The sequence below is a fragment of the Petromyzon marinus genome, chromosome 7 (genome assembly GCF_048934315.1).
Source record: "Petromyzon marinus isolate PM22_M1 ecotype Great Lakes invasive population chromosome 7, UKy_Petmar_22M1.pri1.0, whole genome shotgun sequence".
Taxonomy (NCBI): Eukaryota; Metazoa; Chordata; class Hyperoartia; order Petromyzontiformes; family Petromyzontidae; genus Petromyzon; species Petromyzon marinus.
In genome coordinates this window covers 179,509-202,060 of record NC_133673.1, presented here as the reverse complement: position 1 = coordinate 202,060, position 22,552 = coordinate 179,509, and the positions used below count along the sequence as shown (strand labels likewise).

The following is a 22,552-nucleotide window of genomic DNA, read 5'->3' as shown; positions in this document are numbered from 1 at the left end:
TGCCACTCCGGTTCCGTAAGACTCTCGACCCGGCTGTGACTTCCGCCGGGATACTATTGGGGCCGTCTAATATGGCGGTATGTGGCTGTGGAGAACTGTGGACAGAGAACCGTTTTTATAGGTCCTTAACGCCGGGTTAATGACTTCCGTCATGCCCCAGGGCACGGTTCTTGCACATGCATCGCTGGCGCTTTGCAACGCGGGTATTGTCGGTGGTGTTGCAGCTAGGCCTAGTCCAACACCACGTTCCGGACCAGATGTCCAATGGATTGACTCCCTGTGCTCAGAATCGACTGAGCTCTCCGAATGACAGCACCAAAAATTGCGGTCCCTTATCTTAGGCTTAGTCCTGCGGAGAAGGACCACATTCGGCTGGCCGTTGATGACATGCTGGCAGCCGACATTATTTCACCATCCACTAGCCCATGGGGTGTGCCCATAGTCCTCGTTAAAAAACACGACGGAAGCTTGTGCTTCTGCATCGATTTTCGTAAGCTAAATAAGGTCACTTTCGCTGATGCATACCCGTTGCCAAGGATGGACAACTCACTTGATGCCTTGGCCGGCGCTCGGTACTTCTCCACAATTGACCTGCTGTCGGGATTCTGGCAGTTGCCATTGGACGAGGTGTCTCGATCCAAAACGGCTTTCCGCACGCCGCAATGGTCTGTTTGAGTTCAATCGACTCCCGATGGGCCTCCATTCCATGCCAGCAACATTCCAAAGGTTCATGGAACTCGTTCTGGCCGGGTTTCAGTGGGACTCCTGTTTGATCTACCTGGATGACGTCATCGTTTTCAGCCGCACCTTCAACAAACACCTCAAATGGTTGCGTGCTGTGTTTGGGAAAATGCGAGCTGCCAATCTAAAGTTCAAACCGCAAAAATGCCATCTGCTGCAAAAGTCGGTACGTTATCTCGGGCATATTGTTCGTGAATCTGGCATTGCTATGGATCCCGATAAAACTAAGTGTATCAGGACATGGCCTACCCCCACGTCGGTGGGAGAGGTGCGAAGCTTAATTGATTTCGCTTCATATTACCGCCGCTTCGTCGCGAAATTTGCCACCGTCGCCAAACCGCTCCATGCCTTAGCAGCGAAGGGCCAGAAATTTAATTGGGGTGACACTGAGGAGGCCTCGTTCCAGGCGCTTCGGGAGGCTCTGGTCGACGTGCCTCCTCTCCGTTATCCCGATTTTTCTATTCTTTTCATCCTTGATATGGATGCAAGCGATGGTATCGGTGCCGTCCTGTCACAGGTTGTGGACAGGGTTGAGCGCGTCATCGCATATGGCAGTAGAGTCCTCTCACCGACCAAACAATGCTACTGTGTAACGCGCCGCGAACTGCTAGCCATCGTGTTCTTTGTCCGCATGTACCGGCCGTATCTGTACGGTAGAGAGTTTACGGTGCGTTCGGACCATGCGGCATTGCAATATACCCTATGCATCGACCAGCCATTTGGCCAGTTATCAAGGTGGCTAGAAATCCTTCAGGATTTCTACTTTCAAGTCATGTACAGGAAAGGCACCCAGCATTCCAACGCGGATGCCTTCTCTTGATTGCCCACGTGCACTGATTGTGCTTGCCTTTCGGGCTCGGGTCGGTGCAAGTGGGCTGTAGTTGATCCGGTCTCGCCTCTGGCGGCCTTGGCCGAGGTGGGGCCTCCGGAAGAGGCCGCCAGCCCAGTTGCACGCGAGGCGGTTTTGCACCTTAATCTGGCCAGATGGGGTCGTCTTCAGGTTGAGGATGTGTCATTGCTTACAATGTGCTGCCGTGCCACTCGATCAGATAAGGAGGTCGATCCGGGGCGAGTGGCGCCTGTTGTGCTGAGGGATGGGTTGCTGATGTGCCGTGATGATGCCACCTGCAGATACGTCTTCGTTGTTCCCACAGCCCTTCGTGGGAGGATTGTGTGAGCCATGCATGACCGCTTAATGCACCTGGGTGTGCACAAAACCCTAGACACTATTCGTAAAGACTTCTTCTGGCCGGGCATGGCAGCTGACGTTGCCGACCTATTAAAGGGATGCGTGCAGTGCGCACGTTGAAATCACCCGGCGAAGCCCTGTTGCCCACCGCTACAGTTAATAAAAGTTTCACGGTTCAATGAGCTTGTCGCTGTTGACATCTTAGGGCCCTTTCCGACCACCCCTCGCGGAAATCCTTTTTTGTTGGTTGGGGCGGAATATTTTACACGTTGGCCCATGGCCTGGCCACTCCCCAACCAATCTGCAGCCACCATCACAGAGGCATTCCTAAATGAGTACGTGATGGATAAGGGAGCGCCAGAAAGACTTCTTACGGATCAAAGGAAAAATGTATATTCCAAGTTGCTCCATGACGTGTGCTCCCTGCTTGGCACTCGTAAGGTGCGAACGTCCCCATACCATCCGCAAACGGATGGCATGGTGGAGAGGTTCAACCGGACGCTTACGACGATGCTTAGCCACCAGGTGAGCGCGTCCCAGCAGGATTGGGACTTGCGCGTTCCTTGCGTGCTGGCCACTTACTGCATGGCCCCCCATGCTTCGACCGGCTACTCGCCCTTCTATCTTATGTACGGCAGGGAGTACGAACCCCCTGTCGACATACAGCTTGGTATGACTCCGCCTAAACAGCCTGCCACTTTCCCTGACACGCTTCGCTTTAATATCGAGAGGCTGGCCGAAGCACGGGAGGAGGCCAGGATCAATTCTGAGGCTCGACAGCATGCTAGTGAATGCCTGCAGACCTCCTGCATATCTGCCCACAGGTGGCATTCGGGTAACAAAGCGTGGCTTCACTGCTCTCAGGTCCCCGTAAGGACGTCCCCCAAATTGGCTAAACTATGGCCGGAGCCTGTTGACGTGGTGAGTGTAGTCCCCGGCCCCAATGCGTGCGGATTCGGTGGGGTTGCAGCTGCTGGTACTTGCATCCGTCGCGTCTTAAGCCGTTCTTTGCATCACGCGCTCCTGATTCATCCCTCCTTAGTCCGAGCCGGTTGTGTGAGGTGTCTGACGAGCCGGGTTGCGTTCCTGTTGATGTGGAGCTACAGTGCAAGTCCCTGATCATGAGCACACTGCTCAGGTATGGGAAAACTCTCCACTCTCTCCACAACTGCCCTATCACCAGTTGGAAGTTGTGGGGGTGGAGTGTCTGATGGTATAAAATACCCAGGCAGGTGCTTAGTTTTGGTGGGGCTGATGGTGTTGTATATGTGCCTTTTTCCAAATATGTATATTAAGAATGGTTCTGCCCAAAATGTTTTATTTTATTGATCTGGATGAAGCGCGGGGGCGTGAAGGGGGGTCACCCCTCACCCCCTGCCTCTCGCCTCACCACACAAGAATGCAGCTGGAGATAAGCCGTAAATAATAAACCTTGGTGCAAAAGGAGGTTAATGAGACTCTGGGAAATCTCCACGGGGAAAAGGCCGCTATAGGACACGGACCTCCACGGACGTTTTGGACACTGAGGAATTTCCCAACCAAATCCTCTAGACTTGCTGGCGCCTTGAAAAGCAGCCATGTCATCACATTGAAACTTGCTGACATAGTCTTTACATCACCCCCATCCGGATTTCCACGGACGGCGAGAGCAACAGGGGCAGTCGGACATACAACTGGCGTTTTTTTTCTAACAATGGTAAAAGTTTGAAACTTAGCGACAGAATAAATTGACATTATAGACTGCTAGTGCACTCACTCAGATTAAGAACCAGACTGCAGTCTACATTAGTGGCGTTTATTATTATTTATTTTATTTTACTCTTACTCACCTTAAATGCATATTTTTTTCTTTCTATCTTTGTGACTTTACTGAAAGAACCAAAGAATATGAATTCTGGCAGTCACGAAAGTTTAAGTCAAAACTTAGTTATATCTTCAACCTCAGGATATCAAAATATAACTCGAGAATAAGAAGCATGGATCCCTGGCGACACAGACGGGGAACAAAGTTTTGTAAAACCCTCGGAATAACTGTGGTAACAACTATGGAATATCACAAATCTTGGATAAACATAAACCAAATAATAATTAAGTATTAGACCTAGGGTTATTCAGAAGAGATACAAGGCGAAATAGATAATATGCATTCCATTGGATCAGACCCTCCAAACCATCTTTGTCTTCCAGAAAGCTGACACAACACATGGTAGGAATAAATTCTGTATGCAGGGGGCGCCTCCCCTTAAAATATCAAATACCACGCTATAAGCACTGCTCAAAACACTACTTAAAACGTACCTTGAGTCACTTGCAGAGTCAAAACTGCGCAAAGTGGTACGGTACCAAGCTATAAGAGGTAAAATAATATTTTTTAACTTCCAACCGGTGCACAAGAGAACACCACTTCAACGGTCACAGCGCCCCTCTTTGTGAGGGACAACAAGAAAATGTAACACCCCCAACCGTGAGGGAAGAGGGGGTTCAACCAAACAGCTACAACTACAGGAGGAGAACGAGACAAAGGGATTCCGTTTTTTCTCTTCCGCGAGAGACGCAAAGAGGGGGAAGAATTTCAGATATAAGGAAGGACACAGAACACGCAACTTAGTACTGCGAGGGGCAGGCTCCGGGGCATGGCCTCGAAATTAACCATGGGTGTCATGTCTCGCAGAGGAAAGGGATAATGTGTTGTTAAGAATTTAGTTCGGCATGGACCGACAAAGCCTCGCTAGAAGTTTTATTCTACATAGAGTGCGCGCGAAGCTGGCAGCTGCACGCCAAGAGAGAGCACGGAGAGAGCATGGAGCAGTGGAAAGAGCCTGAACCAGAGCAGCCCTGAAGGAAGGGAGGGAGAGGCACCACCGGATGCCCGCGTGAAGCTGGTAGCTGCGCCCCAAAGCAGAGAGCACAGAGAGAGCACAAAGAGAGCTGGTGCAGCCAAGAGGAAGGGCGGGAGAGGGACCACAGGGTGCCCACGCTAAGCTGGCAGCTGCCCGTCAAGGGAGACAGCACAGAGCAAGGGAGAGAGCGTGACCAACAACCGAGAAAGAGTGTCAGCACTGGCGACCAGCGGACGAGCTGCGAGCGCTATCGGGTACCGCCGAAGGTGAGCATCGTGCCGACTCAACAATCACCTAGCAGTGGAGAAAAGAGCGTGACCAGCGCAACCGAGAAAGAGTGTCGGCACTGGCGACCAGCGGACGAGCTGCAAGCGCAACCGGCACCATCCAGCAGTGGAGAAGCCTGTAGCTGCCACCAAGAGAGAGAGGGCGAGAGAGCACCATGTGTATGACACGCCCACACACACACACGACTCATCGCCCAGTAGGGAACCGAGGTATTCTCGGTACAAGGAAAGCCCCCACCTCGGCGCCCGCTGATCTCAAAGAGTTGAGCACGAAGACAATACGCCCACACACACACAACACACATATCGGGACTAATAAGATTGCTCCAAAAGTTATCTTTGTTTTGAAAAAGACCGTCCTAAGATGGTGTGTTAATTATTAGCTGATCGTGAAAAACATTGTTCGGTCCATTAAGCTGCATGAATATGGTCGTTTAGAAGTATTTTAGTCATTTGGTTCATTGATTGCATAGCTTTATCAATTAATTCAATGACGCTAAACCTTAATAAGCATTGATGTTACAGATCTACACACTCACAGGAATACTATTGTGTTGAGATTATTTCTTTTGATCACGGAATCTTGCCCTCGAATCAATTTAGCCCTTTAGCCAATTGATAAGCATTTATTAGGCAAACAGGCACACTGCCGCACACTATTGTTCCAGGGCATTTCGTTAATTGCATAATCTTCCCAATGAATTCATTGAAAACTACTTTTGCCTTGGGCACCTGTTTCTTTACTACTGTTCGTATGAATATTGTCCCATTAATTTTTAAGTCTTTTTCCTATCGCTGTGTATGGTCGTTTTACTCTCAGGAATTAGCTGATTGTGTTGTTACCCAGTTAACAAACGTAACCATTGAGAGCTAATTGTACTGATTAATGAGTAGGCTATCTCCAGGAGTACTGTGATGACAATTCTTAGCATAAAGTGTTCGCATATTAGAGTGTTTTTAGATATTTAAGTTGCTTAACACAGAGAGTCTGAGTGGTGCCTTCCTAAGTTCATGCATAATAATCTTAATTATAAGAACCATATCCTGCGGTGAGATCTGAATTTTGAGTCCTGACATAAACACACTCAAACATAATCAGTAAAAGTTAAAGCGAGAATCATTGTATTATCACAATTGGTAATACACCCTTAGACAATGACACCGAGCCTAATTAGCATAATTACATAACACTTGCATAACTTCATACAATTACACCTTAATTTTATTATCACGATTGGAAATACCCCTAGACAACCAAGCAGAGCCTGATTAGCATAAATGCATAATTTGTATAATTACATAGATTATCATGAATTTGGTAAATTACACATTTTTATTATTTAATTTTATTATTTGTATTATTTTTCAAGACCTAATATATACAACATATTGGGGGCTCGTCCGGGATCTCTTGTAGACAGTTTATGCATTAATTAAGCATTGAATCACTATTGTGTTAACCAGAGTATTGTAAACTAATATTGCCTTGTGATCGTAAATGTGCGTAAAACAAAAACGCACTTTGAGGCAGAATACCAGAGTAGCATGTCATAACAAAGATAGTTAGATTAAGATAATATCTCGAGTCAAACTAACTGTGCCTTGTGATAGGAAAGTAATTTCTTTTCATATGCACTCTGAGGCGGAGTACCAGAGCAGCTTACGTCACACATGAGATGCTAGGATTAAGATACATTATTGAGTGGATTGCGGAATATTGTGAACTCGTATTAAAACATACAGACTGGTCTGCTATAGAGCAGACAAGGCAGAGAAACATATGGGAGGGGAGCCATATCGATGATATTTAGACACACCCAGTGAAACTACTTAAGTACTTGATAAAATGTGACAAAGTGAACATGATGTAAAAATTGCAGAAATAGAAAAATTGGACTCATACCTCCTCACACAGATAGACAGAGATTATGGAATGAGGAAAAATTCGAAAGGGAAAGATACGAGAAACTGTTCCTGATATACAAGGTAGGACGTCTTCATGCCCTCGTAAGGGAGAACGATTCACAGAACAATTATGGAAGTAGCAGTACACCACATCATGGGGTACGTGAACGTAGTCCATGAACAGATCACACAAAAGTATGGCTATCGATCAAAGTAGCTTTGACAAAAAAACCCTCGCAACTCAAGAGAAGGCACGGAGAAATACAGATTCAGCAGAAAACAAGTGGGTCTGACAACCCCGAAGTCAGAGGAAGACAGAGTTCTAAAACAAAGTTGGTAGGATATGCTGTACGGATAGCACCAAAAAGGATAGAACCGGGGCAACACGAGCGGCACAGCAGAGACAGCTCACCAGAAAGACACACGCTATGCAAATATGACCAACACAATACTGATAGCAGGGACAGCTCACCAGAAAGACACACACTATGCGAACATGACCGACATGATACAGATAGCAGGGACAGCTCACTAGAAAGACACACAACATGTAAGCATGACCAACATGGGACCTATAGCAGGGACCACACAGCAGGGAGATGCACATCATGCAAACATGACCGACATGAAACAGATAGCAGGGACAGCTCACCAGAAAGACACGACACGCAAGCATGACCAACGTGGGACCTACGACAGGGACCACTCAGCAGGGAGACGCACACCACCCAAATATGACCGACATGGCACAGAGAGCAGGGACAGCTCACCAGAGAGACGCATGCTATGCATAAACCACCAACACAAAAAATCTGCACCACAGCCGACAGACACAGAGATCACGACAGGCACGAGGCACGAGACAAATATAAATGAAGCATCAAACAAGAACCTTGGGATGCAAGCGCCTTACCTCGCAGACACCATACACAGAGTGGGTGACTTGAAGGCCGGGCCCAAAGACATTTTTCACATATGCACAGGCCAAGGAGACAACGCACACCAACCCATAAACAAGGATCACAAGTTTCGATTTAAAGCTTTCGTGACTGCAATGATTCATCTTCTTTGGTTCTTTCGGTAAAGTCACGTGACTTTACCGAAAGAACCAAAGAAGAAGGATCACAAGACCAACATAGGAAACATAAGGGACACAAGTCACGGGACAGGCATGAATTACCAGGTGAAGTTGAACCACGTTACAGGCGCAAAATACATGACAGAAGTTATGTTAAGCAGCTCCACAGTTTGAGTGAAAGCTCAACTGACACTGACTCCTCTGACGACGACCAACTTGCCGAATACTCATTCAGTCGTAAGACTCTTAAATTGATGGACAAATCTCTCGTCAGAATTCCCTATTTGATCCACACAATAGGAACAGAGACATACACACTCATATTGCAACAGCAGAAGCGGGGGCAATGATCAGAGGTCTAAGGAAATTGGACGAGAAAGCAAGTCTGCTGAAAAGAAGTTTACATGAACATTCTATACCATGGGTAAAGTCGCTACGATACAAGGTTAGGAATGATTTCAACAACTGAGCCTGACAGTGATTAGGAAGTTTGGAGAATATTCAACACTGTCTGAGGGGTTTAATGCTGCCAAATTTATGACCAGTGCATAGACGAGGATCCGCGAGATTACCTCCTATGATTTAAAAGAGCGTATTACACAGGTGATGTTGATCAATACCATGAAGGTGACAAAATGTTCAAGAATGTTTTTTTTAAATCCTTGAGTCCAGAGATTACAGAAATTGTGGAAATGGTATTGGACCCAGAGACAGCCTCCTTACACCACATAGAGAATATGGCTCACACGGCATGGCTATATAGAATTAGGAGCCATAATTCGGGTAAAACACACAGGGAGAGAAGTAATGAACCCAGCCATTCCAAGGGAAGTAAAAATCACGTGAGCAGCTACAGCACCCCACATGTGAGGCATATAATACACCAAGCCCCACAATACAGAGAGGAGCAAGCACCCACGAACTACCAACATAATTACACACACAGATGGCTAGGTAACAATCCAGCAAGAGAGTGGCACACAAATCCGAGGCGACCACAGCACACAAAGACAGGTCATTATGGGAATTGCATGGTGTGGAGGCCGAGAGCAGAATCATACCAGCACCCCATGCCACAGCACACTAAAGGTTAAACACAACCTGCCCATTCCCCATTTATACCCCCACCAGCTATACCAGGAGGGAGTAGAGAATCAGGAAATAAGGAAACAAAATGGACTCAACTGAGATACATGTGGCACAAACACATGGTGAATCACCCCCATTAATTGAGAATGAGCTGCCAGTGAGAGCACTGCCCGCTGAATTACTGCAAAATCACAGCACCCATGGAGAATACAAGCAGGATGCTAGTCGAAAGGTAAACTAGAAGGGTAGCAATAATTTGGAAACACTAAATGCGTCAAGTATCAATTCTGATAATGTGGTGGAGAACGCATCACTCCAGTAATTGACACACCTTTCGAACAAAAAAACATAACTGCATTGAGGTGTGATCCGACAGGAGATGATAACAAACCACAGGGAGGGGGAGTAAAACCTGATCACCAAGTAATTGGAAAAGTCACCCATTGTCTCGTGGATTTCCGTGACTGTACTATGGATGGGGCAGAGGAACGTGCTAAAGGGACACGCCCTGAGGAATGCAGGCATCGGCCTCTGGATGAAAAATTGTGCATTAACACATTGAGGATGGATGTAGATCGAAGTGCTTAAATGGAGGAAGGGAAGATTCATAATGGATCGGGAATTGTGTTGAAACCCAGCACACTCAAAAGCACAAAAGGGGGGACCCAATGGGGCATCACTCACCGAGTCGACAAATGTGCATATTGCCCCGGGGATGGCAATTTACAATGACAGTCGAGCATGGAAAATCGTGGTGTTTGCCGATTCTGGTTATGTGCGACACAACTTCACGCCACATAGTCCCACATTGGAAAGAGAGTGACATAAAATACAAAAACGAACCAGTAAACCGTGGGCAATTGATGAAAGCCATAAAAACGATGAACCAGGAGGATGATTTTTTTCGATTTGAAGCTTTCGTGACTGCAGGGATTCATTTTCTTGGTTCTTTCAGTAAAGTCACGTAGAATGGAAATAAAATAATAAAAATAAAACATAATAAAATAAAATTCTCACGACGTTTTGGCCACAACACAAGTAGCCTTCTTCAGGTGAAGGAACAGAACTGTAGGCAGTTCTGTTCCTACAGTTCTGTCCTGACAGTTCTGTTCCTACAGTTCTGTTCCTTCAATGAAGCGCTGTCGTCCCGACAGTTCTGTTCCTTCACCTGAAGAAGGCTACTTGTGTTGTGGCCAAAACGTCGTGAGAATTTTATTTTATTATGTTTTATTTTTATTATTTTATTTCCATTCTACGTGACTTTACCGAAAGAACCAAGAACAGGAGGATGATGTTATGATGTTGTGTGAAAAAGGAAAAGGTTACTCTAAAGTGCCTGGCCATGAGAAAATTGATAATGATTATGAAAATGCCATAAAAGAACCAAGTCTGAAAGACATTGCGTGGAAATTAGCATGTCAAATTAAATCCACAGAGGAGGGAAAGAAGGATCCCAAGCAGGTGACACTCATAACCAAAAGTGGCAAAGCAGCCGACACTCATAACTTGGTAAACATGCGGCAGGGAAGTAACATAAGGAAGGCAATACACAACCGTGTTAGAAACCGCTGCCTGGTGTTTCACAGGAACTAAAACAAAAAAACATCATAGTAACAATAATTGATAAGAACTTACATAACATGTTGCCTTGATAATATTGTGGCTTATTTAAAATGTAACTATGCTGTTTGTGATAAGTACACGTGCGTTGTAAGGAAAATAGCAGCCGAGACTTAAGAAGGACAATTGTTGGTTCATAATATTTTGTTTAAAAATAATCCGTGGCTAATCGACCACTGATCATTTTAAAAGGGCAGACTGTTGTATATGTGCCTTTTTCCAAAAATGTATCTTAAGAATGATGCGGCCCAAAAAAAGGTGTTTTATTGATCTGGATGTAGCGAGGGGGCGTGGAGGGGGTCACCCCTCACCCCGCTGCCTCTCGCCTCGCCACACAAGAATGCAGCTGGAAATAAGCCATAAATAATAAACCCCAGTGCAAAGGGAGGTTAATGAGACTCTGGGAAATTTCCACGAGGCAAAGGCCGCCATAGGACACGGACCTCCACGGACGTTTTGGACACTGACGAATTTCCCAAACAAATCCTCCAGACTTGCTGGCGCATTGAAAAGCAGCCTTGTCATCACATCGAAACTTGTTGACACAATCTTTACATCACCCCCATACGGAGCTCCACTGATGGTGAGAGCAAGAGGGGCAGTCGGACATTACAATTGGCGTTTTTTTTTAACAACGGTAAAAGTTCGAAACTTAGCGATAAGAATAATTCGACATTATAGACTGCCAGTACACTCACTCAGATTAAGAACTAGACAGCAGTCTACGTTAGGGGCTTTTATTATTACTTATTTTATTTTACTCTTATTCACCTTTCTATCTACGTGACTTTATCAAAAGAATCAAAGAATATGAATTCCGGCAGTCACGAAAGTTTAAGTCAAAACTTAGTTATATCTTCAACCTCAGGATATCAAAATATAACTCGAGAATAAGAAGCATGGATCCCTGGCGACACAGACGGGGAACAAAGTTTTGTAAAACCTTCGGAATAACTGTTGTAACAACTATGGTATATCACATATCTTGGTTAAACATAAACCAAATAATAATTACGTATTAGACCTAGGGTCATTCAGAAGAGATACAAGGCGAAATAGGTCAATCACACTCGACCAAATAATATGCATTTCATAGGATCAGAGCCTCCAAACCGCCGTTATCTTCCAGCAAGCTGACACAACACATGGTAGCAATAAATTACGTATGTAGGGGGCACCTCCCCTTAAAATATCCAATACCACGCTGTCAACACTGCTCAAAACACTACTCAAAATGTACCTTGAGTCACTTGCAGAGTCAAAACTGCGGAAAGTGGTACGGTACCAAGCTATAAGAGGTAAAATATTATTTTTTACTTTCAACCAGTGCACAAGAGAACTCGACTTCAAAGGCCACAGCGCCCCTCTTTGTGAGAGACAACAAGAACATTTCACACCCCCAACCGTGAGGGAAGGGGGGGGCAACCAAGCAGCTGCAACCACAGGAGGAGAACGAGACAAACGGATTGCGTTTTTTTTCTTTCTATGAGAGACGCGCAGAGGGGGAAGCATTTCAGATATAAGCAAGAACAGAACACGCAACTTCGTACTGCGAGGGGCGGCCTCTGGGGCATGGCCTTGAGATTAACCATGGGTGTCGTGTCTCGCAGAGGAAAGGAACGATGTACTATAAAGAGCTGAGTTCGGCATGGACTGACAGAGTATCGCTAAAAGTTTTATTCTACATTGATTGCGCGCGAAGCTGGCAGCTGCACGCCAAGGGAGAGAGCACGGAGCAGTGGAAGAGCCTGAACTAGAGCAGTCCTGAAGGAAGGGCGGGAGAGGCACCACCAGGTGCCCGCGTGAAGCTGGTAGCTGCACGCCAAGGGAGAGAGCACGGAGAGAGCACAGAGAGAGAGATGGCACAGCCAAGAGGAAGGGCGGGAGAGGTACCACAGGGTGCCCGCGCGAAGCTGGCAGCTGCCCGCCAAGGGAGAGTGCACAGAGCAAGGGAGAGAGCGTGACCAGCAACCGAGAAAGTGTCAGCGCTGGCAACCAGCGGACGAGATGCGAGCGCTATCGGGCACTGCCGAAGGCGAGCATCGTGCCGACTCAACAATCACCTAGCAGTGGAGAAAAGAGCGTGGCTAGTTTAACTGAGAAAGAGTGTCGGCGCTGGCGACCAGCGGACGAGCTGCAAGCGCAACCGGCACCGCCGAAGGCGATCATCGTGCCAACTCAACAATCATCCAGCCGTGGAGAAGCCTGGAACTTCCACCAAGAGAGAACGCCGTGTGTATGACACGCCCACAAAACACACACACGACTCATCACCCAGCAGGGAACCGAGGTATTCTCGGTACAAGGAAAGCCCCACCTCGGCGCCCGCTTAACTCAAAGAGTTGAGCACAAAGATAATACACCCACACATACATGACATACATATCGGGACTAAAAATATTGCTCCAAAAGTTATCTTTGTTTCGAAAAGGACCATCCTAAATTAATGCGTTAACTATTAGCTGATCGTGAAAAACATTGTTCGGTCCATTGAGGTGCATGAATATGGTCGTTTAGAAGTATTTTAGTTATTCAGTTCGTTAATTGCATAGCTTTACCAATGAATTCATTGACGCTAAACCTTTATTCGCATCGATGTTACGAATATACACACTCACAGGAATACTATTGTGTTGAGATAGCTTTCTTTTGATCACGGAATCTTGCCCGCGAATCAAATGAAGCCCATTAGCCAATTGATAAGCATTTATTAGGCAAACAGGCACACTCCCGCACACTATTGTTCCAGAGCATTTCGTTAATTGCATAATCTTCCCAATGAATTCATTGAAAACTACTTTTGCCTTGGGCACCTGTTTCTTTACTACTGTTCGTATGAATAATGTCACATTTATTTTTAATTCTAGATTTGAAGCTTTCGTGACTGCAAGGATCCATACTCTTTGGTTCTATTCGGTAAAGTCACGTAGGTAAAAAATAAAACAACAAAAATCACGACGTTTCGGCCACAACGCAAGCGGCCTTCATCAGGTGAAGGGACCAGACTGTCTCGAGGACAGCGCTGGAGTGAAACACAGCCAAGCTCAGACCGAGACCTTTAAGCTGTGTGAGAGTAATTAAGGTGCCTTGACAAAGAAATTAGCATACAAATTTGCATTTAATAGGCGGACTTAGCATGATGAAAGGTGGGGAGGGGGTGAACATTTGCAGGCTGGCGAGGGGGTCCAAATGCTCCGATACCAAGGTTCTTTGCAAACCCACGGGTTTTTATCAGAGATTTGTTCACGAGGCAATTCAGATCTACAAACACAGACACAATTTCAACCGAGAAGATGGTTTCAAATTAAGCAACCATTGGAAAGATGTTCTAAATCGAACCAAACATTAAACTAATTTTCAATGGTACAGTATATTTTTCAAGTAGTGGTACCCCAAACTTTCGCAGCTTCTTAAAATTCCCTTTTCACACCACCAGCATGTGGACTCTACCTTGCCAAAGAGTATTAATTTTTAAGTCTTTTTCCTATCGCTGTGTATGGTCGCTTTACTCTGAGGAATTAGCTGATTGTTTTGTTACCCAGTTAACAAACGTAACCATTGAGGGTTAATTGTACGGATCAATGAGTAGGCTATCTCCAGGAGTACTGTAGTGACAATTCCGAGCATAAAGTATTGACATATTAGAGTGTTTTTATATATTAAAGTTGCTTAACACAGAAGCGTCTGAGAGGTGCCTTCCTAAGTTCATGCATAATAATCTTAATTATAAGAACTGTATCCTGCGGTGAGATCTGAATTTTGAGACCTGACATAAACACACTAAAACATAATCAGTAAAAGTTAAAGCGAGAATCATCATATTCTCACGATTGGTAACACACCCTTAAACAATGAAGCCGATCCAAATTGGCATAATTACATAACACTTGCATACCTTCATACAATTACACCTTCATTTCATTTTCACGTTCGGAAATACCTGAGACAACAAAGTGGGGCCTAATTAGCATAAATGCTTAATTACATAAATTCGCATTAATTCGGAAAATTACACATTTAAAATTTGCATTAAATTTTCTTATTTTTCAAGACCTAATATATGCAACAATGGTAAGTCCCCACCTCTTAGTGGCAAGCTCCAAGTTCAGCAGCAGCGCCTCCAACTCCTCCTCTGAGTGAGCAGCAATTACCAGATCAATGGCATACATAACATGGTTGAGTAATAGGGAGCCATCCCTTGACCACACCCGGGCATCGATCAGCCTGCCATTGTATCTGTAACAGATTGAAATTCCTCTGGTACAACTATTGAAGGCTTCACGAACTACGTGGTTGAAATAGATGTTAAATAATGTGGGAATCAGAGGACATCCATGTCGCACCTCAAAATTTACAGGGAATGGCTCCGACTCCCGGCCACGTAATTTTACCCGGGCACGTAATTTTACCCGGGCCCGCTCACCATCATGAAGGTCCTTAATGAGCGTGAGCTGCAGGTCAGGAATTCCGAAAGCACGGAGAACAACCCAAAGACCAGGCCTACTGATGGTGACCAGGTCAATAAAGCAGAGATGTAGGTTTTTTTTGGAATTCTGTACACCTCTGCTGTAGCAGACGGACAGAAAATATGGCATCTGTGCAGGACTGCCCTTTCCTGAAATCACATTGGGGCTCCACATGCCTCTCCTGAGCGTGCCTGGCAAGGCGATGTTGAATAATCCTTGCCAGGACCTTTCCCGTCACACTGAGAAGTGAGAGGCCCCTGTAGTTGTTGCAGTCTGTGTGGTCCCCCTTCTTAAAGAGGGAGATCACCAGGGTATCCTTCCAATCCTGCGGAACCCGTCTAGTGGTCTAGACTGTTGTTATTATGTCATGTAGGGCAGTCTGTGCACACACGCCACCCTCAGCATTTTGCTTGGGAGATCATCTCTGTCCGGTGCCTTTCCTGGATCGCCTTCAGTACTTCCTCAACAGATGGCACCTCAGCCAGCCACTCACAGGGGGTGACTTCTTCCAATATTTGAGGCACCTGTTGTATATGGCGGGTCTTGAAAAATTCATTTTAAAAAAGAACGACAATTTGAATGAAATGGAAAAATGCGTAATTATCCGAAAATTATGCAAATGTATGCAATTATGTGCATCATTTATGCTAATTATGGAGGTGTAGGTGTGTTAAGTTATGCAAATGTATGTGATTATGCTAATGTTGCAGTTATGATAATTGGGTTCAGCTTCGTTGTCTAGGGTCGTATTATCAATCGGGATAATACAATGAATTGTATGAAGTTATGCAAGTGTGATGTAGTTATGCTCAATTAAGCTCGGCTTCGTGGTCTAGGGTTGTATTATCAAGCAGGATAATACAATTATTATCGCTTTAACATTTACTGATTATGTCTTAGTGTGTTTATGTCAGGTCTCCAAATTCACATTTCACCGCAGGATACAGTTCTCATAATTAAGATTATTATGCGAACTTAGGAAGGCACCACTTGGACACTTCTGTGTTAAGCAACTTTTATACTGGTAGGAACGAAGTTGTAAACTGAGTATACCAGCCTGCAATAGATTAATGTGTCCGTCCGTCCGTCCCCTTTCAATACTTTAACGAAGTGAAATCTCGTGCTGTTGGGTGTAAAATCAGCAATAGACAGCGCAGAGACTTGTCCTACCAGCCCACCCTGCAGAGACCTGTTTTCTAAACAAAAACATAACACTCTAATATGCGAACTCTTATGCTTGGAATTGTCAACACAGTACTCCTGGAGATGACAAAAACATAACACTCTAATATGCGAACTCTTATGCTTGGAATTGTCAACACAGTACTCCTGGAGATGTTCTCATTGATACATACATTTAACCCTCAATGATCACATTTGTTAAACTGGGTAACAGAACAATCGACTAAAATACTTCTAAACGACAGTATCCACGTAATTCAATGGGCAGCAATGTTCTTCATGATCAGCTATTAGTTTATGTATTCTTATCATTAATCTTCTTATTATTAGTTCGGGTATGTGTTTTGGTGGTTTGTCCTTTCATCAATTCTTTGCGTTAAGCAGACGCAGGGCGATGCGTTGTAGTGTGTGAGTGTGGGCGTGTCATACGAACGGCTTCCTCGCTCTCTCTGAGGCAGCCGCAGTTTCTGTCCACTGCTGGATGAAAGAGTCGGCACGACGCTCGCCGTCGGTGCGCGATGATTCCATCGTAAGATAGCGCCCGCAGCTCGTCCGCTGGTCGCCGTTCCTCACTCCTGTCTTGGTTCCCAGCTGGTGCTGGTCGGTGTGTGTGTGGGTCGAACCCACTGCGCTCTCGCCGGCGTTCTCCTCTTCCTCACGGGCAGCTTGTCCGCTGGCAGCTGACAGCCTTGATCGGTGGCGCTGGTGGCGCTGCTGCACGCTCTCTCCGGCTCCGTGCTCTCTGGCGATGCCCGATTGCACGTGCAGCTGGTTCTCTGCGATGCTGGCTGGGTCGATGCTTGGCGCTTTCCGCCCTTTCTCCCGGTTGATTGCTTGTCGTTGCTCACTTTTCTATCTCCCTCCTTGATCGTGCAGCTGTCGGGTGGGAGCTGGCACTCAGTGTAGAATAACTTTGAGCGATACTTCTTCTGTCATCGCCGAACTCGGGTTCGGTGACACATCGCTACTCGGCAAGCCTCACCATCCTTGGTCGATTGCAGTCCCACCCCAGAACTTGCCGCTTGAAAAACTCGCTCTTTTCGTTGACTTCGTAAACTCGTGGCTTCTGCTGATGCAGCTCATTGACGATGTGCCAGTCATGGGGGCAGGTTCCCGGAGCCTGCCGTTCGCAGCACTCGTGGGAGCTGGCACTCACTCTCAAAACTTGTAAATTGTATTCGCACACCTCTTAAACAACTCTGAACGCTTAGTACAATACAACCTATCGCAATACTTGACTTTGCAAGCGACTCAAAACATCAGGGTAAATGTAGAATAAAACTTTCAGCGATACTCTGTCGGTCCATGCCGAACTCAGCACTGAACATCACCTCGCCCCTCTTCTCTGCGAGACACAACACCCATTGTTGATCTCGAGGCCATGCCCCGGAGTCTGTCCGTTGCAGTACTCCTGGAGATGTCGTAGCACTCAACTTGCATGATCTGTGTCGTTGGTTATATCTGAAATTCTATCCCCTCTCTGCGCGTCTCTTGCGAGAGAGGAAAAAAAACAGATGCCCTGTCCCGTCCTCGAGGTTGCAGCCGTGTGATTTCCCCCCACTTTTTGACCTTTGACTGGCTGTTTTCGATCACCATGTTTATGTTTTTGTTTGCATTCTCCCCTTCTTGGTGTCTGCTAAATTGAGGGGAGGCACTCCCCCTTCATACGTATTTATTACTATCATGTGTTGTGTCACATTGTTAGGAGACAAAGGCGGCCGGGGAGGCTCTGATTCCATGAAATACATATTATCTGGTCTTGTGTATTTGATCTATTTTTCTTGTATCTCTTTTGAGTTACCCCCGGTCTAATATCTCGTGGTTATTATTTGGTTTATGTTTAACCAAGATTTGTAATGTCATTAGATGTTACCTCCGGTTTTTCAAGGGTTTTATTAACTTTTGATTCCCTGTCTATATCTAGGCATTCGTGCTTTTATTCTCGAGTTATATTTTGATATCCTAAGGTCAGAGATATAGCTTAGTTTGGACTTAAGCTTTCGTGATTGCAGGAACTCATGTACTTTGGTTATTTTGTTAAAGTGACATAGATTGAAAGATACAATAAGAAACAATATATGAGTTGAATAAGGGTGAAATAAAAGCAATAATAAAGCCACTAATATAGACTGCAGTCTATAACGTTGATTTGTTCTTTTTGCCGCGTTTCAAACTTTTACGGTTAAAGAAAACGCCAGTTGCAATGTCCGTTTGTCTCTGTTATTTGCCTGTGTTTATGGCTCTGGAGATATGTTTGTGAACTGTCCAAAACGTTCGGGGAGGTCATGGCATGCAGTCCTTTGACAATCTGGAGATTTTGCAGATCGTCGTTAACCTTCCTTTGCCCCGGAGTTTATTATTTAATGGCCTTTTACGACCTCCAGATGTTTGGTGCTTGTGGGAGGTAGCGGGTTTGAGGGTATTTGTTTAATTTATTTAATTTATCGATGATTATTATTTTTAAAAAATATTGGCAGAATTATTTTTAATATCAATTTTTGGAAAAAGGCCTATACAGTATATACAACACACCGCAGCCTCAGCAGGGTCATCCCCACTTTGTCCCACGATGTTTTCCGCGCTGAGGGATTTCCCCTCCCCCAGGACCTCACGCAAATGCTCAGCAAATCTGCAAACCTGTTCCTGGGGGCTGGAGATTGGATCACCGTTCTTTCCCCAAATGATGGTAATCGGTGTGGCACTGCAGGTTACTTTTTTATGGAATTAAAGAGCGATTTGTGATCGCGGGCCATTGAGGTAGACTCCATCTCCTCAGAAACCCGTGACCACAAACCATCATTGCAGTGCCTCACGGCTCTGCGAACCTCCGAGCGAAGGCTGTGGTAAGCCTCCTCATTCTCTGACGTGGGATGCAGTAGACGGTGAGAGTGGGCCTGTCGCTTTTTCGCAGCCAGCCTGAACACCTCCTCTGTCAGCCAGGGTCTCTGACGTCTGGACCGTGTACCCAAAGCAGCCATTGCAGCTGCATGAGCCACAGTCCATTTCCCCTCGACATCAGGAGTGGGGGACGATGCCAACCCCAGCCGCAAGCGATGATGACATTCTCGCTTGCAACTTTCATCAGCTAGCTGAGACCATGCCACGATGGGTTTGAATTGGATCCTGGGTGTACTGTACACCCACCACCGGAGTGGAAGAATGGCAGGCGCACCTTACAAGTGACAAGTCTTGATTTAAAGCTTTCGTGACTACAGTAATTCATATTCTTAGTTCTTTCGGTAAAGTCACGTTGAAGGGAAACAATAAAATAATAAAATATATATAAAACAAGAAAAAATTCTCACGACGTTTCGACCATAACACAAACGGTCGTCATCAGGTGTGTCGGTTTGCATAAATGTATTTATTTTTAAACGGTGTATTTATTTATTTAAAAAAACACGTTAGCGCCACGCGCAGCGATTTGGCAGTTTATTTAGAAGGACGAGTCCATCTATGTTCTGAAAAGAGGGGGGAGACGAAAAATTTTAATGTATGCTGTCTGAAAGCCACTGTAAGCGTGAACAATCAATTAAGACCTGAAATGATTTATCAAATCTTTCCAATGATTGCTAAGCCAGAATCCATCTTCTCGGTTGAAATTGTCTCTGTGCTTGTATATGTGGATAGCCTCATGAACGAATCTCTCATGGTAGCCAGATGGCTTACAAAGAACCTCTGTCTTGGAAAAGTCAATATCATGTGAGCCTACTGAATTATAACAATGATCTGCCACTGCCGAGGTGTTGGTCCTACCATGTAGACGTTGCTCTCAGGGGCCTGGGTCACATCGCTGCAGACGTAGCAAGATCTGAAATCGCTGCAACCCTCAAAAACGCTAAGATGCCAGCTAGCAACCTCAGCAAAGATGAGCGTTTTGAATTATATAAATTAAAAAAGAGGGATGATATTGTAGTCCTCTCAGCTGATAAGGGCAATGCTACTGTCATCATGGATAAAATAGAATACAACAACAAAATTAAAGCATTACTCGACGATGGTAGTTATACAAAAATAAAAAGAGATCCCACCAACAGCCTCGTCACACAAACCAACAAAATAATTTCTGATTCAACCGCATTAATTGATCAATCTAAACAGTTTTCGTTGAAACCTTCTGCTGCCAGGCCACCAAGATTATATGGCTTACCAAAAATACATAAAGTAGATACACCCCTTCATCCCATCGTCTCTACTATCAACTCCCCCACCTACAAACTGGCTCGTTTTTTGTCTGAAATCCTGCGTCCTTTCACTGGAAAAACCACCTCTGCGGTACAAAATTCTACTCACCTGGTATCGACAATCAAGGGTATTTCCCTGTCCCCAGACGACCTGCTTGTCAGTTTTGATGTAGTTTCCTTATTCACCAAGGTTCCTGTACCTGACACCATCGCAATCATTGAAGACTTGGTTCATCAAGGACTAAACACTGAGGTACCCCCCCTGGTGAGACACTGTTTAACCAATACATACTTCACTTGGAATGGAACTTTCTACAAACAAACTGAGGGCACCCCAATGGAGAAATTTTAGACTGACGCCATCCAGACTGCCACTCTGCGCCCAACCTTATGGAAGAGGTACGTGGATGACACTTTTGTCATCTGGCCACATGGCCGGCCTGCTCTAGACCAATTCTTCGACCACATCAATTCCATACACCCAGCCATCAGATTTAGCATGGAAGTCGAAAAAGATGGCAAGCTACCTTTTTTGGATGTCCTAATAAAAAAGAGACCTGATGGTTCAATGAGCCACTGTCTACAGGAAAGCTACCCATACGGATGCTTATCTGAAACCGGATTCCCACCACCATCCATCACAGAAGAATTATCTCATCAAGACTCTGTACCATAGAGCCCAATGCATATCCGATCAGGAACACATAGCCAGTGAACTCAAGCACGTACACCAAGCTCTTAAGGCTAATGGTTACTCCGACTATACAATCCGCAAAGCTATCACTCAATCCATGAAGAAGGACCCTCTTGAGGAGCCTTTCAAAACCATCACTTTACCTTACATTGCGGGGATCACAAAAAAGATCTCCAAATTCTTGAATAAACACAAGATCCAGGTCCGTTTCAACACATTACATAAAATCCGTGATCTGGTTCCGTCTGTAAAAGATGTGATTCCGGACATACAATACCCTGGTGTCTACAAACTAAGTTGCCTCTGTGGTAGTAGTTACATTGGAGAAACCAAACGCCATGTCTCGGACCGCATTCGTTAACACAAAGCAGACCTTAAACACGGTAGGACCAACACCTCGGCAGTGGCAGATCATTGTTATAATTCAGTAGGCTCATATGACATTGACTTTTCCAAGACAGAGGTTCTTTGTAAGCCATCTGGCTACCATGAGAGATTCGTTCATGAGGCTATCCACATATACAAGCACAGAGACAATTTCAACCGAGAAGATGGATTCTGGCTTAGCAATCATTGGAAAGATTTTATAAATCATATCAGGTCTTAATTGATTGTTCACGCTTACAGTGGCTTTCAGACAGCATACTTTAATTTTTTGTCTCCCCCCTCCTCTTTTCAGAACATAGATGGACTCGTCCTTCTAAATAAACTGCCAAATCGCTGTGTGTGGCGCTGACGGGTTTTTTTTAAATAAATACACCGTTTAAAAATAAATAAATTTATGCAAACCGACACACCTGATGACGACCGTTTGTGTTATGGTCGAAACGTCGTGAGAATTTTTTCTTGTTTTATATATATTTTATTATTTTATTGTTTCCCTTCAACGTGACTTTACCGAAAGAACTAAGAATATAAGTGACAAGTCGATGGTCAGTGGGGAGATCAGCTCCACTGTAGGTCCTGGTGTCAAGGACATAGGCCCACATCCGCTGTTCCGTCACTATGTAGTCCGTCCAAAAAATGTTCTTGCTTGGACCCGGCACATACACACTCTCATGCACACACCTTGACACACTCACTTTGACATACACACGTGCGCACACACACACTCACGATCGGCTGACTCATTACATCTCGCGGAGGATCACTCCACTGAACACAAGTTCCACGGTTCAGATTTGCGTTTTAAGTCAATGTAAAAAATATATATTTCATGGAAGCTGGTTCGTAAGTATTTGTAAGTCGGGTGTTTGTAAGTCAAGGACTGCCTGTAA

The 22,552-nt window shown here is 45.2% G+C and overlaps 1 protein-coding gene across 1 annotated transcript in view; it reads right to left on the bottom strand.

The window, feature by feature from the left end:
- Positions 1–12,926, bottom strand: part of LOC116939817 (glutathione S-transferase A-like) — a 52,097-nt gene extending 39,171 nt beyond the window's left edge. The window contains exon 1 of the mRNA XM_076065190.1: positions 12,813–12,926. Coding sequence (XP_075921305.1) covers positions 12,813–12,918 — 106 coding nt within the window. The 5' untranslated portion in view covers positions 12,919–12,926. The remainder of the gene's footprint in view (positions 1–12,812) is intronic.
- Positions 12,927–22,552: the final 9,626 nt, after the last annotated feature.